Consider the following 15,578-nt stretch of genomic DNA (forward strand, 5'->3'; position numbering starts at 1 on the left):
CAAGGAGAAGTTTTTGGACTCTATCGGCACAGAAGATGAAACGAGGATGGTTCACTACACCCCCGAATTAAAATAATCTAGTCAGTGGCGTCTCTTTGGTTTATCACCACCAAAGAAATCCAAACAAATCCAGTCGCAGTGTTTTGGTATCGGAAGGGGGTACTACTCATCGATTTTATGCAACCTGGGACGACAATAAACTATGTTATACCTCATCCCTCGTTCCCTGCAGACTTAGTACCCAGCCACGAGTAACAGTGAAGTCCGGGTAGAGATCACAAGCTTCTTCAATGTTTGCAGGAGACTTCTTCCACTTGGGAATATAAAAACTAGCACAGTTTTCCAAAGTTTTTCAGAAAAAATATCGAAAAATAGACAGCGTAATCTTTTCAACGATGTAAGAACAAAATATGTTTTCTATATGTGAAACAAACTTGTTTTGTTGAATTTTCGAAATTCTTTTTGATGTGATAGAGTTTGCTCTCAAATTTCCCTCTAATATTTCAAAAGTCTAAATTACTGTACACGTAGCCGTTATGCTTCTAAATTTCTAAGCCGTGGAATAAATCTAAAGACACTAAGTCGGGCGAGCATGCTGGCCATTCTAGTAAAAAGATATTTCGAGGCCGTAGAATGAATTTAGAGCTTCCAAAATAATGTTTCTGCTAAAAATGGTGGAATATGTGGTAGTTGAATGATTAAGATTTTAATGTGAGGTAGCTCTAACTATGGTTCCTTTCTTTATAGGGACCAAATAAGTCAAATAGACACCTTGTATTTGATTAATGACGTTTTGTTGTCCAATGTTTTGAAAACGAGTAACTAAATATAAAAAGTTTAACTTGTCATTTGATTAGCTTCGTTTCTTCATAAACAAAAATTGTTGTGATCACCCTTCTTATAATGTTTTTAGGAAGCCCTTATAGAAGAAATAAGCAATAGCTTTTTCACGGAAAAATCGATATTATTTCACTGCCAATTGTTTCCTCAATGGAAGAGCAATGAATATTATAAAAATGGTTGGCATTTAACGAAATTTGAAAATAATTAAGTGTTTATTACTGTTTACTACACAGGCTCACAAATACAAAATATTTTAAGGAGGCTTTTATATGTCTACACATCGAAGCCATAACAATTTAACTTCGATAATGGAAATTTGTAGTAGTAACGTGAAAAGCTCTTTACATCAATTCACATAAAGGCTTTTCAAATTGTTGTTAATACGTTGCAACGTTGTATTTACTTTACAATTACGTACGGAGTCTACATTTTCCTTCTTCTTGTACTTGTTTCCAAGTTTGATAACGTAGGAAATAGCACATTGAAATCAATAGTTTCCTTCACTAAAAGTAATGAAAACTTCGAAACTCGGTTTGCGTCTGTTTATTATTATTATTATTCTCCAATTCTGCATGGAACATGATGAAACTATTTTGATAATTATTAAGTTTTGAAATTGTGAGTTGGGTATTGGTTTTATCATATTTAGTCAATTAGATTGAACATGAAAAGTGTGAGATTGGGACTACATATAATTAACAGCAGTGCTTTATAATGATTAGAGAGCGATTCATTTACAAATTTCAACGTAAGTAAATAATTTCTACGCATGCATGTAAAGAATACACTAATTGGATGCTTTACCTGGATATCTTCGTAAAAAACCACTGGAGCTTCCAAAAAACTGCCACGATAAAGAAGGATCCCCTTCATAATTATTAATAAACAAAGGATCTAAATTTTCTGACCATTGTATTGCGTTCATAACATCAGGGTCTGGAAATATTGAATTTTTTTGTAAAAATATCAAATTCAGATCCATCAAAATAGAACAATAATGAAATTTTCATAGTAATCTTAGGAAAAGGAGACAAATCGGATTTGGAGAAAGGAAAATGATAACGGGCTATCATCGTGAACAAATATCTGACCAAAAAACCAAAAACTCGACAAATATATCGCTATTTATTAACCGATTTTTGGCTGTATTGCTGTCGAAAGTACTATAAAAACAGATAAAACAAGAACCAAAATTATAAGTAAATAAATCTGGGTAAAAAAGGAAAGGGGATACAATCAGCATCAAAACAGAAGATAGATCGAATAAAAAATGTGGTAAGAGTATGATAAGCCACCCCACTACTATCATCATGAAACTCTAGACATAGACTATTGATATTTGGAGAAATCGATCTATTTCATGCGGAAACATCTACTTCCGGAGATACGGGAAGTGGCCATTATCTCAGGAAGGCTAACAGATATCGAACTATGGATAACTTTGTTTGATAGATCTCATTTTGATCTATCTGTGTATGAGACGTCATGATGATTGACGCATGCGCAGAAGAGTTTCTGTGGAAAAAGTATGCAAAAACCTTGGCCATAGAATAAAATATGATTTTTTACTATCGCTATTTTGCTCTTGATTCGCTTTTATTACTTATATAAGTTTAAGTAAACAATGTGCAGTTGAGAGATTTTGTTTTCTACTTAGTAGAAATGCTACCAAAACTGTTTTAATACTGAAAATATCTTGAAACAATGACGCTATCGTAAAATTTCAAATACACGAGTGGTTTGTTCAGCTTAAAAATGGCCACATGTCAATTGATGACAAACCTCACTATTCAGTTATCCGAATTGACATAAATGATGAAAAAATTCGAGATCTTATGCTCACAGATCGTCGAGGGATAATTGATCAAATGTATGTATGTAGTGGATTATCTTGAAGTTTCTGATTTACAATCAGAAAGAAGTTAAAACATGTTATATTTTGATATAACAGTCTGAGCCTGGTCTAATTCTTCGGCAATAAAATGTTTTAAGTCAAATCCAACATCTAAGCAATAGTGTTTTGCTTTTTTGATACCTAGAGCGTAGTTCATGCAGAATTTATTCCCCCAAGTCAGAACGTCAATCAAAGTTAAGTGTTTCCAAATTTCCAAAGAGGCTCATCAAAAAGATCTGATTTGTGACAGACAGGCGACTGGCGACAATGCACCTTTACACACAACCATTTCTTACTTGCACCAAATCAAACTTCCATCATGAGATGGTGCATGAAAGGACGCTGACTCTATAGCAGTGAAGAGGCCAAGGAAAAAAGAACGAAGGAGCTGTCAGCCTACAGATGAGTATGAAAAATGTTTCTGGAAGTGGAAGCACCCATGGGACTGATGCATTAGTTGGAATGGAGAGTATTGTGAAGAAGATAACGTTGTTTTGTGAAAAAATTTAAGTAAATAATTCCGGTTATTTTGGTATCACCCCCGTATATTAAATATAATGTAATTACACAATCAATGTGTGTTAGTTAATAAGAGAGGTACGAAAAAATAATTCCATAATTTAGAAACTTCATTGAATTAGTAAGAATGATTCATGCGTATAGCGTTTGAAGTGAAGTCAAAGAAATTTAGGCCAAGTAACAGGGAAGTTGTTAACACATAAATCAATTCTGAAAGCCGCATGTGCCATCAGAAGAAAGGTACTTCATATTTTATTTGTGTAATGTTTTGGATACATTTTATTAAATTTAAACCGAAAGATCAAATTCTTTTTATAAGTCTACTCATAACATAAAAATAGGCACTTCAATCATAAATAAAATCTATCGCTATCGCTCGACCTGATCGGATAATAAATATAAGGCAGAGAAAGTTTTAAAAAACGGGAAAATTTTATGATTCATCCAAATAATCAATATTTCCGGTAACTTTATCTATCATAATCGTGTCTTGGGGCAGAATTATTGACCTCTACGGTCTTTATACGTTTGTAAAAAAATACTAAAACAAGATATGCAATGCAAAAGCACAAGACGTATTTGATTTTTCAATGAACTTTTGCGAAATATTATTAAAAAGATAATTGTATCAATAGTGGGGTAAGTGGACTATAACCAAATCATAAGCTTGTATACGAGGATGGTCCAAGAAGTACCTGACATGACCTAGAGATGGCGGTACTGCTTGAAAAATACCACTGTATTAGAAAGTACACAATCTTTAGAGCATATGTTCCAAGTTTGAAGACGCCACGTAGTTTAGTATTTATTTGGCAACCATTAATAGTATATGTTTTCAGTAAACTTGTAAACAAAGAAAAAATGGGTCAACGAGATGTGATATGAAACTTTTATTTGAACCAATGTAAAAGCTGAACTATTTTCTACTCTGGATGAGTCTGCTCCACTGTTATCAACAGGAACTGTTATCAACAGTGTTTAAACGAGGCTGTACGACTTGCGAATACCAGCATCGCAGTGGTCGTCTAAATGAGGTGACGACTCTAGAAGAAAATCAAGAAAGCTGATCGTCGACTAAAATTGCGCGAGCTAGTCATTTCAAAAAGTGCGGTACATCGCATATTAACTGGAAGTTTGGACATGAGAAAGACGTGCACAAGATGAGTGCCCCGTGCTCACAAGAGAACAAAAACAGCGTCGTGAAGATGTTTACATCGAATGTTTGGCTCATGAATGAAACGTGGATCCATCATTTCACACCCGAAACCAAAGAACAATCAAAACTATAGCCTGAAAAGGCTCCAAAGAAGGCAAATACTGTTCCACCTGTAGACAAAGTCATGGCGTCGATTTTTTAGATGCGCGTGAGATAATTTTCATTGACAATCTTGAAAAAGAACAAACTATCAACGGAAAGAATTATGCGAAGTAATTGCAAAATTTGAGCGACGAAATCAAGCAAAAATCCTCGCATTTGGCTGATAAGAAAGTGTTATTTCACCAAGACAATCCACCAGCTCACACTCGTCATTACAATGGCAAAAATTAACGAATTAAAGTTTATATTGCTACCCTATTCGCCAGATTTAGCCCACTTGGATTATTTCCTTTTCTCAGACATGAAAAAATGGTTCGGTGGTCAAATATTTTCCAACAATGAAGAATTGATGTCGGCAGATTATGGTTATTTTGAGGAGCTTGACGATTCTTATTATAAAAAGCGCATCGAACTTAAAGAACATCGCCGGAAAATGTACATGGAGCTAGCTAAAAGGAGATTGCGGTGAAAAATAAATATGTTTTTTTCAATTTTTTTTTTGTTGTGTCAAGCACTTCTGGGACCATCCTGCTTTTGGCAGGGTAGAGATTAAAAAATAGCAAGTCAAGTGAAACCTCGTGTGTTGATTCAATAACATCACCAAGGAAAAGATGGTACGCAGAGGTGATGGAAGACCTAAGAAAGTGAGAAGGATTCAGGACTGGAAAATGAAAGCAAAAAATAGGAAATAGAAATAGGAAAGGCCTAAAAGGCCTGCGTGAAGCACCTATATATTAAACTTCTTATAATACTTTTTCTAATATTTGCTTTATTACAATAATAAAGTTTGGAAAACAAATAAATACCATTATAATCCGAATTGTATACATATGCAGTTTAACATCATTTAAATTTGTTATAGTATTATCAAGAGAGAAACTAGTATTGGTTATTCTAGTCCAAGGACTCTTCCACAGAACATGAGACGGTCTAGTTAACCAAATATGTCAGACTGTCTTCTGACGTCACAAATTACACGGTAAAATGTAAAATGAAAACAAATAACATAATAATAAATAATGTAGTTGCTTTCTTGTAAACATCACTTAATAAGATGATTAGAAGGTGAGTAACTAAAAAAAATATAAGCACAAAATGGAAAACGGTTCCAAAAAATTGAAGGGAAGGAATATATCAACTCAAAAGATTAAGGAAATATTACACGGATGTAACGTTACCATGGTTCTTAGTTAATATTACCAAGATATAATCTTTCTTAGGATGGCGACATGCTTGCTTTTTGACCTCATAAAATTGTGGATTGTGTGGGATTAATGAAAGATTCTAGTCGGCATAGGATCCAAGTATCTGAGACCATATGCACGAAAAAATGTGTGTCAAAATCTTTCATCATTAGCATCAGCTATTCGCTATATACTTCGGCATCGGTAACTCGACCATCTGGATTGATTTCGAAGTACACTAAACCTCCATAATTCCACCATAAGCAACTAGTTTTTCCACTCGAATCGACCTCTGGGCGACGGATTCTGGTAATTGTCTTTTGTCTAACCACTAATTTTCCATGTTCAGGTTGTTTAGATAAATCCATTTTTCATCGGAAGTATCAATGCGATCATCGTTTGGCAGGACAAGGAGCTGTTAACACACCTCTACTCGCTTGAATCTCGATTAATTAGTATAGCAAGATTCGATAACTTTTATAGATCATACCTAATGATTTTAAATGGTGATTTATTTATTTACACCTTTAGAAGGTCCAAAGGTGTAATATCCTACGCAGATAGACGACCTGGAAGTGAACGATCTTCAAGCCTCAAATCTCCACTATCAAAAAATACAATCAACGTTGTGCTATTCGTGTTTTATCCTTCCCTTAAATTTCACATATGCCTTGCTGACACAGCTGCTTTAAGCTTATGTTTCCGATAATGTCTTAACAATACACGAATTTCATATTTATCGCACTCCATACTATTTGTTTTGAAAACGTACTGCATCGCCATAAACAAAAAGAGATTTATTAAAAAAAATTGATGCAATTGTACTCTTCATATAATTAGAGACTACTCTCAACAAGTTTAAATTCAGGTGTAGGAATTTTCACAAATGAGGCCACATTTGGCCTCATTATCCTCATTCCAACAGAAACTTATAGAAATATCTATAAACCGTACTATATCATAATTGTAAATAATATTTTTCATTGAACTTACCAGAATCTGAAATACTGTTAGGCATAAGTATTGAACTAAGACTAGTATTAACAGGAAGATGATCAAAATGAGCATTTGGGGTGAGTATCATTTCTCTGGTACCCTCGGCTGGTTTGCCATCATCACCGAATGCGTTCAGTCTTTTAGCGTTATAAAATCGAAATGGTTGACCATTATCTGAGCGAGGAGTAAGAGCTGCTTGTTCGGCTGAATCCATTATTCTCTGAAAGTTACATAAGAGTATTTCTCAATTCAAAAATGATGATTCCAAGGAATACCTACCATTACTGCACTCATTTTGAAATCCATCATATTTTTAACTTCCATTGCCATTTCTCTTATCAATATGAGCCCATCTTTTCTTATGACGTTTATCTCAAGATCGTGGTATTCCTATAAAAGTATATTGTTCAATGATATTTATGTTATAAGAATTATACGATCATTATAGTTTAGCCATGGATATTATCAAAAGAAGCGACAAAGACTTTCTTTAGTTGAATTCGCTTTATGTCTTGCATCTATTTTTATATTGAAAAACGTATGTCTCGCAAAGATAATCGTGCAATTAGATTCGACTCAATCGCAAGTCACTGATAGAAAAACTGGAAAAATTTTATTTTTCCTAGTAAAATCTTGTCGGTTGACAAAAAACAAGAATTCTATCTGAAAATGGACATGTAATGAAGTGATTAAGCTGCTCAAACGGTCACCCTATTGCGACGAGACCAGATTCAGCGTGAATTAGCCAGTACGCTGAACATGAGTAAGTTGGCTGTTTCCAGAGTTTACCGTCGTTACCAAGAGAGTGGTAACTTTCATCGAAAACGAGCTTCCGGAAAAAAAACACATTCGAGAGAAATGACCAATCCGTTGTCAGCACATCGCTGAGAAATTGGATATTTAAGTCCAACCTAAGCTCAGAAAAACGCGAGGAGTGTTTGTGAGTGGCTGGACAGTCAACAGAATACTCGAGGCAACTACTCTTGAGCCGAAGAGACCAGCTGGCCCGAAATTAACCCTAGCCCACCGATTTGCCAGAGAACACGTTAATTGAACTGACGGAGCTCCATACTCTTCTCAAACGAAAGCAGAGTGTGCTGCATGGAAGAGATAGAAGAGGACGAGTCTACAGAAGACCTGGAGGAAAATCCGAGCAGTGCTGCATAAAAGAAAATGTGATTTTTGAGGGAGGTTCCTGAATGATTTGAGTGGACATTTCAATGGAAGCTAAACCGAGTTCGTTTTTATTTAAACTGGCGGTGGAGCGAGGGGATTAACAGCGATCCGATACATAGAAAAATTTTTATGGGATCACGTCGTTCTCTACTCTAGTTTCATCGGCGAAAACTTCATCCTATCGCAGAGCAATTCCCGTACACATAATAAAGGTTTCTGTATGTCAGTATTTACATGATATCTAAATAGCCGCTATAGATTAGACCGGTTCAAGCTAGAAGCCCTCACAAGCCACGAAATCAAACCATAAAAAACCGATTGGAAGATGTTATTAGTGCTGAGGGAGCGAACACTAAATTTGGATAGGTTAATTTCAAATGAATCATAATTCTGACGAATTTAAGCTTGTATTTCATTTACTGTTGATTATAACCGTTTTTAATTGTTTCAGATTCTTTGTCGTTTCATATTTTTTCTTCGTGAAAAAAATAACAACATAGACCATTATTAACCTAACACTAATGGCTTTGAGATGCTAAAATCAGAAAAAGAATTGAAGCTACGATTTTTTTGCTAGACACTTTTGACCGCAAAATAAATCAGATGGAAAATCACTTTTTTTAAAAAAATTATTTATTACATATATTTATACCTAATGTGAATGTTATGATAAACGAGAAGTTCTATAGTGTCGTCAGCTTTTTGTGTATGGAGTTTTGGAAACTGAGTGCCATAATTTACGACTTGAGTCGATTTTTTTGCTCACCAGTCTAGTATAGTGCAATGTTATTCAGTTAGTTCAATAGATAAAGAGTTTCATAATTATTTCTCATTAAGGAACTCTGTAGTATACCTCTACACCAAGGGGCTCTAGAAGCGATGAAGAGAATCTACCGGCGAAGACTTCTCCAGATATTGATTTTGAAGTTTGAAGCGCCAAAACCCGAGACCGTGAGTGAACTAGTCAAACTAGCCAATGAGTTAACTGTTAAAGATCAAGCGAAAACAAACGTGATTGGTGCAATCAAGATGTTCAGATGGAGATTACTGACGAGGAAATCATCGATTTGGTAATGGGCGTAATAACCCAAAATATTACGGGCTGAAGGCGAGAGTGTACGCCACACGACATCTTTGTTTCTACAGCGTTGGTGCAGCAACTAAAGAAAACCTTCGTATTATCCGAGTTTTCCCGTATCCGAGGAGTCCCAGTCCTAATTACCTCGGATAATCGGGAGTCTACTGAAGTAGAAATTTCAATATGACCTATTGATATATCGGAAACTTCGCGTTGGGATACAGTGTTTTTTAATGATTTTTAGAGAATAACGATATAAGTGTGGAAATTTGAAAATAATTTGATAGCCTGTGTTAACATGACCCTGTATTTCAAAATATGCTATAATTTTCTCGTATCCCATTTGATAACTGACTTCTTCGCACTACTGCCACACCTTGTATGTAAGAAACTTACTTTAAAAAAAAAATTGTTTCTCAAGTGTTTTCCTACGATGAAGAAAGTACATACCATACATGATTTTTTTTTCATATAAGGATGATATTACCCAACAATATTCTCATAATTATGCACAAAATTTTTGACGAGATAGCTACTTTACAATTGTTCTATTGTTTTCTTTTTAATCTAATATAAGTTGGATAATAGTTTTGATCTATTTCACTGATATTCCGGCTTAAAACAATGTTCACGAAATATGTGAGAAGAAACTAGTAGTTTACTTCAGTAGCATATTTAAGTTACTTTCACGCAAAATTACGTGTTTTATAGTATAATATTTGATAAAATATGCATATGAGTATTTACAATTTGTATTGCGTAACAAACATCGCATTCGGTGAAAAATAAAATAATATACACTCATAATTACAATTCTACTATAGTTGTAATCCAGTTTGAGAAATTAGAAGGCTCAGAGTAAATACATTGGTACCAAAGCCACAACTGAACTTCCCTCACAGTTTAAAGCGCACCTACGGAAGTTTCTAAAATGTTTTACGCTTCCTGAGTGTTTCGAATATTCCCATGCATTTGGACCATTTCACTGTGGTTCGGTTCTAAGATCGATTTTCAATTCATGTGTCGTTAGATTGCTCTAGTACTCACAATTGGGATACTACTAGAGCATATGAATAGGATTACAATCAAGTTGTTTCTTACTCTCTGACACGCTAACTCCGTTATTCATAAGCAAATGGCGAGTTAGACATCGGGAACAGCTGTAAAGAAGCCGAAGGACAACTGGGTCAGATCTTTTTTTACCGAAGAAGAAGAAAAAACACATTAAAACGACTAGACAACAGCGAAGACAAGTGTACGTAGCTACCAGACTAATCTTTAACAAAAAAAGACCTCCCGAATCTTCCATACAACTTAAGGGAGAAGAAGGAGACTAAACGCGAAACCGCGACGCGAAATACAATGAGGACCTGTCGGAATGACAGGGGGTTGTGGAATATCCTGCTTCGCAAGGGATTTATTCAGGGGTGGATGCTTAGCGGGAAGGTCTTTTTCACACGCGCGTGTCGGTGTTACTTTTCGGCATCGAAAGTGAAGGCATCAAAACAAACCGTGATAACCTAATCACTATTGCTCATTGTGCTATCTTTTCTACCCGTTTTTCTAAAAATAGGTTGTTTGTTACCTGTTGTTTTGCTATGGACGTTCAAGTTAAAAGTATTTACCATCTTCAATATATATTTATTGTTGTTTTTTTAAATATATTTTACTAAATACGGTGCTATGTCAATGCAATTATTACATATTTTTTAACGAATTTCTTGGCTTAAATAGTTAAATATCAAAATGACATTTCAAGTCTCTACTTTCAAACAAAAACAAAGTTATCTACGATCAACTGCAAACACTCGTGGCACAAAGGGTCTACGATAAGATCCGTTCATTAATTATTTTTTTTATAGACTTAAATCGAAATTGTGTTTGGTTTTGAATTTTGTTCTCAAGTGTTGTATTACAAGAATTCTTGTACTTTATACTTAGCTGTTTATTCAAGAATCTAGAACCGAAAATGAGCGACGTCATCGCATCTCTGACACAATTTGCTGTCAGATATGGACAATCGCATAATTAGCGACTTAAAAAATAGCATAACTAATTTTAGTAAATATTTGCTACCTATTGGTAGCAAGTTCAGCCGACAGACATTATATAGCCTTCAACAAGTGTTCTGAGTGGACTGTGGCAAATGAATAAGGTATATGGTTCTAACCTAACCTAACCTAACCTAACACTACTTATGTGGAATTCGACACTAACGAAGTATTATATTTGATAAATGAGGCCAAATTGACAAAACACCAATATCTTTTACTAAAAAAGTAAATAATTTCACAATTACCAAATTCTTTGCCCTCTTATCATAAAGTGTCGGAGGCCAAGAAACAGTGTTATCCGCTAGAGAAAAGTGTCACGGAATCATCCGCCGAAGTAATGTTAAAATCGTTGCTACTTCCCCAATAAAAAAATTTCATAAAAATGTACTTGGTTCTGTTGACGGTAGTAAAGAAGTTACTTAAGTTCATAGAAACAGATAATTTACTTTTATTTTACATTCATTCTTTGTTTAATAAATTGAAAAACAGTTTTTAATCACTTTTTTTCATCTTAATTGCCGCTAAAATAGCTTAAACACAAATATACGAGGTCTGGCTATTAAATAACGAGACTGCTCGCCTAGAGGGCGCCCTAAACGGGTGGAGTAAAAACGAACGTGTTTATTTCTCGTATCGAAAACCATGTGTAACGAAAAACAGGAGCAGCGTATCAATCTCAAATTTCTCGTTAAATTAAAAAAAAAAAACTCCAACTGTGCGCTATAAATTGTCGCAAGCGGCCTTATGGTGCGCGTGTTTTTGAGTTGTTTAAGCACTTTAGTGAGGGCCGAGAGAGGACTGAAGATGACCAGCGCCCATGTCACCCTGTGACTGTTTCAACTCCGTAAACAGTGACCAAAATCAACCAAATTATGCGTGCAGATCGTCGAATGAGCATCAGGATGATTTCCGAGGCTGTAAACGTCAATAAAGAAACGGTTAAAAAAATTTTACGCGAGGCAAAAGTCTGTGCGAATTTGGTGCCAAAAAATCTGACTCCCGACCAGAAGCTCTTGCGTCAACGACTCTGCTCAGATTTCCTTCAAAAGTTATAAAACGATCTGCTTCGAAAAGGACCCGATTTGAGTCGATGGAAGCTATAAAGCAAAAAACGGCAGAACTCGTAAAGTCCCCCCCCAAATAAGACTTCCAGCACTGCTTCGATCCATGAAAATTACATATGGAAAGATGTGTGGCGAAGAGATGGGAGTATATTGAAGGGGAGCATTCGAATGTAGAATAATTTTTATAATAAAACTCTTGTTCTTAACCAGACTCGTTACTTAATAGCCAGACCTCGTAAATATGTGTTTTACTGGCTATTAGCCGAAGACTATGACTGCCTTTCTTAGATATCTGGTGTAGTTGATTCTTTTCTTGATTTTTTATGTTGCCAAAAATCTTTCAATGGTCTTTTTGTTATTACTTTGAGGATAAAGTCATTTACCGATTCTGTCTCAAAAAACAGATCAATGGCAACTTTACTTCAAACAAGTGTTTTGGGCTTAGCTGACTTCTGAACAGATAATTGATACTGAATACACTGTTTACACCACCAATACACTAACACTCACTACACTGTCTTACACGCGATTCAATAACCAAGTTATCGTAAACTGAGTTTACTTTCTTTCCCCCCCCCTCTCTCTCTCTCTCTGAGAAATGTGCGTCAGACAGTGTAATTGTGAGTGTTGGTGTAATGTTGGTGTAAGCAGTGTATAGTATGAATATCACCAAGTTCAGCGATATACTCTGGGGCTGGTTAAACGGTCTCTATGTTGCTCTTCTTCACTACTTGAACAACAAAGAATGTTATAATTTAACGCCGTATTATTCTTCCTGACTAGAAACAAACGAATAAAATGTCTATTTATCAGAGAAAGAGTGCTAATTGTTTTTTGAAAGGACTTTTTTAATGACAAGCTTGAGAACTAATTATATAGCTCTTTATAAATGACGCAAAAGGCACTACATGGTCTAGAGTAATATTCTCCAAGTAGTCCTCTCAATATTAATGAGCGTTTATACTATGATTAACTCAAAGTAAATATTTTTGAAAACTAGGAGAGCATCTATAGAACATACCAGTTGAAATGTTTGATTAAGTACTGAGACTAATGAAAAATGAATACAATTTCTTGCGTTTCTCTGTATTTTTCACCTTCAGTGACCACCTTAGTTTTGCGCATTGGATATTGTCGAATAGAGAAAATAATAATAACGAGTGCATTGATACTAACACATTGTTCACACTTCCACTACACCAACACCATTATTTTGTATGACGTACGTTTCAAAGATATCATCTTCAGAGACTGGAGCTTATTTTCTACTACACCAACACTGAAGACGATAACTTGGTTATCGAAACGCGCGTCACAAAATGTAATAGTGAGTGTTGATGCAGTGGTAGTATAAACAGTATGGTTCTAGAAAGTCCAATATAAATCAGAAGGACTTAGAGGTGAAGTTGAAAATGTAATAGGTAGCTGCATTCTACTTTTATATCAAAACTTTGAGAAAACACATTTTAAAAATTTACTCATAAATAAAAATTTAATTTAACATTGTTTTATTCAATAATGTATCGGTTTTTATAATATTTTTGTATATGATATGAGTAGTACATATTATGAGGCAAAAATGTATATAATTTGTATTTTTTTGAGTTCAGAGCCATTTCAAATATTAGACATAACTTCCACAATAATGATAGTCTTCATTATATTTCGTTATATTTTATGGCTCGAATTTCACATGTCCACAAGAAAAATTTAATAACCAGCAACTTTAATGAAACTGAATGATCAACAAAGTGCTTCATCGCATCCCTAACTAATTCCATTGGATTTTATTCAGGGAAATATGGCGGTAGTGATATAATATAAAATATATTTCATCACTTATATTAATTCCGAGATTTCTGTCTATTTTGTTATGGGTTTAGGTATATTTTCAATCATTCTATTGTAATAAGTTGCATTCTATATGAAAAAATAAGACTTATTGTAAAATCTGGATTTCTGTACTTACTTTTCAAAATTTTCATAAATCACTATGGTAATCCCAAGATTTACAATTAGATTTCCAACAAAAGGAATGCACCTGGAATAAATTATGCTCTACTGTCTGCACGAACATTAATCAATTACACCCTCTAGATGTGCACGTATAAACATAAAAATAGTTTTCAGGTTTTTCTCTTATTCTTAATATAATTTTCCTGCAGCTACGAGGTCTGCCTATTAATTAACTAGCGTTACTTCAAAAAAAGTATGCATGCATCGAAAGTTAGTAACTGTCAACTGTTTACCCCGAAGCTTAGCTTTTCGAATATGATGTCCACCGTCTCTGTAGATAAATCAGTATAGCAGTCCCCTTCGTTTATTTAGAGGCTGTTGTTTGTTTTGTCGTAAAAGTGATCGACGTAAAAATGGCAACAAATTGTTGTGAAATTTCACAACTGCAACTGAAACTAATAATTTATTGAAACAATTGTATGGTAATGAGTGTTTGCTTGTCCACGTGTTTTTGAGTGTTTAAGCGTTTCCAAGATTCAATTTCGGGTCGCCCTTCCACGTCAAAAACTGATAAAAATATCTAAAAAATCGGTAGTCTTGTTCGATTTAATATTTAGCTGCCATTGCTGAATCTATAGGAATTAACTAAGAATGTGTGCGGCAAATTTTATAACAAAGTATTTGCAAAACTGAAGCCTCATTCTGCAATGTCCGTCAAGAGATTTCTAGAAAAGTACAACATCCCAGTATTAAACCACCCACCTTACTTAACGGATCTTGCACTTTGCGACTTCTACCTGTTTCTTAAGGTCGAAGGAGCAAGATTTGAGTCTGTTGAAGCGCGTCATGAAGGAACTTACAGAAGAAGACTTCCCGTACTGTTTTGAACAACAAACATTTGCATGAAGCAATGTAGGGATAGAGGAGGGGTATATGTTAGAATATTATATATCACCAGTCTCGTTATTTAATAGCCACCTCGCATAAATATAAACGGTTAACCTATTTAAAAAAAAGACATATTTGGTAATAAAATATTCACTAAAATTTTTGGTATGCAATGATGTTTAATTTTGTTTTAAACTCAGTACTGAAAAGAAATTTTTTACTCACCTTTTGAAGCTCTTTCATTCGTGTCATGAGCTTTCCATATTCCCAAAGATCTACTCCAAATTGTAAGGCCCAATTTTTAACTCTAAAAAACAGTGAAAACTGGAAATCATTTTATGACAACATATATATATATATATATATATATATATATATATATATATATGAATAAAAACTATCCACTCTATAAAGTTAATATCTTAATTGTATACTATATTATTTGACGTTTAAAACAAAGTGTCAAATAAAATTATAATGAGACTCATCAGAGGAGTCACTTTATTTAATACGTTGATTTCCATTTCATCTTTTAGATATTCTCCTACAAATTTTGTATAGAAAGATTCCATATTCAATATAGCTACTATAGAATAATTTTTCTATGG

General features: G+C 34.4%; 1 protein-coding gene across 1 annotated transcript in view; it reads right to left on the minus strand.

Moving 5' to 3' along the window:
- LOC130897462 (voltage-dependent calcium channel subunit alpha-2/delta-4) overlaps positions 1–15,578 on the minus strand; it is a 39,229-nt gene that overhangs the window by 19,790 nt on the left and 3,861 nt on the right. The window contains exons 2-5 of the mRNA XM_057806339.1: positions 15,196–15,277; positions 7,034–7,144; positions 6,752–6,974; positions 1,648–1,779 (exon numbers count right to left, since the gene is read on the minus strand). Coding sequence (XP_057662322.1) covers positions 1,648–1,779; positions 6,752–6,974; positions 7,034–7,144; positions 15,196–15,277 — 548 coding nt within the window. The remainder of the gene's footprint in view (positions 1–1,647; positions 1,780–6,751; positions 6,975–7,033; positions 7,145–15,195; positions 15,278–15,578) is intronic.

This window comes from Diorhabda carinulata, chromosome 1, assembly GCF_026250575.1.
Source record: "Diorhabda carinulata isolate Delta chromosome 1, icDioCari1.1, whole genome shotgun sequence".
NCBI lineage: Eukaryota > Metazoa > Arthropoda > Insecta > Coleoptera > Chrysomelidae > Diorhabda > Diorhabda carinulata.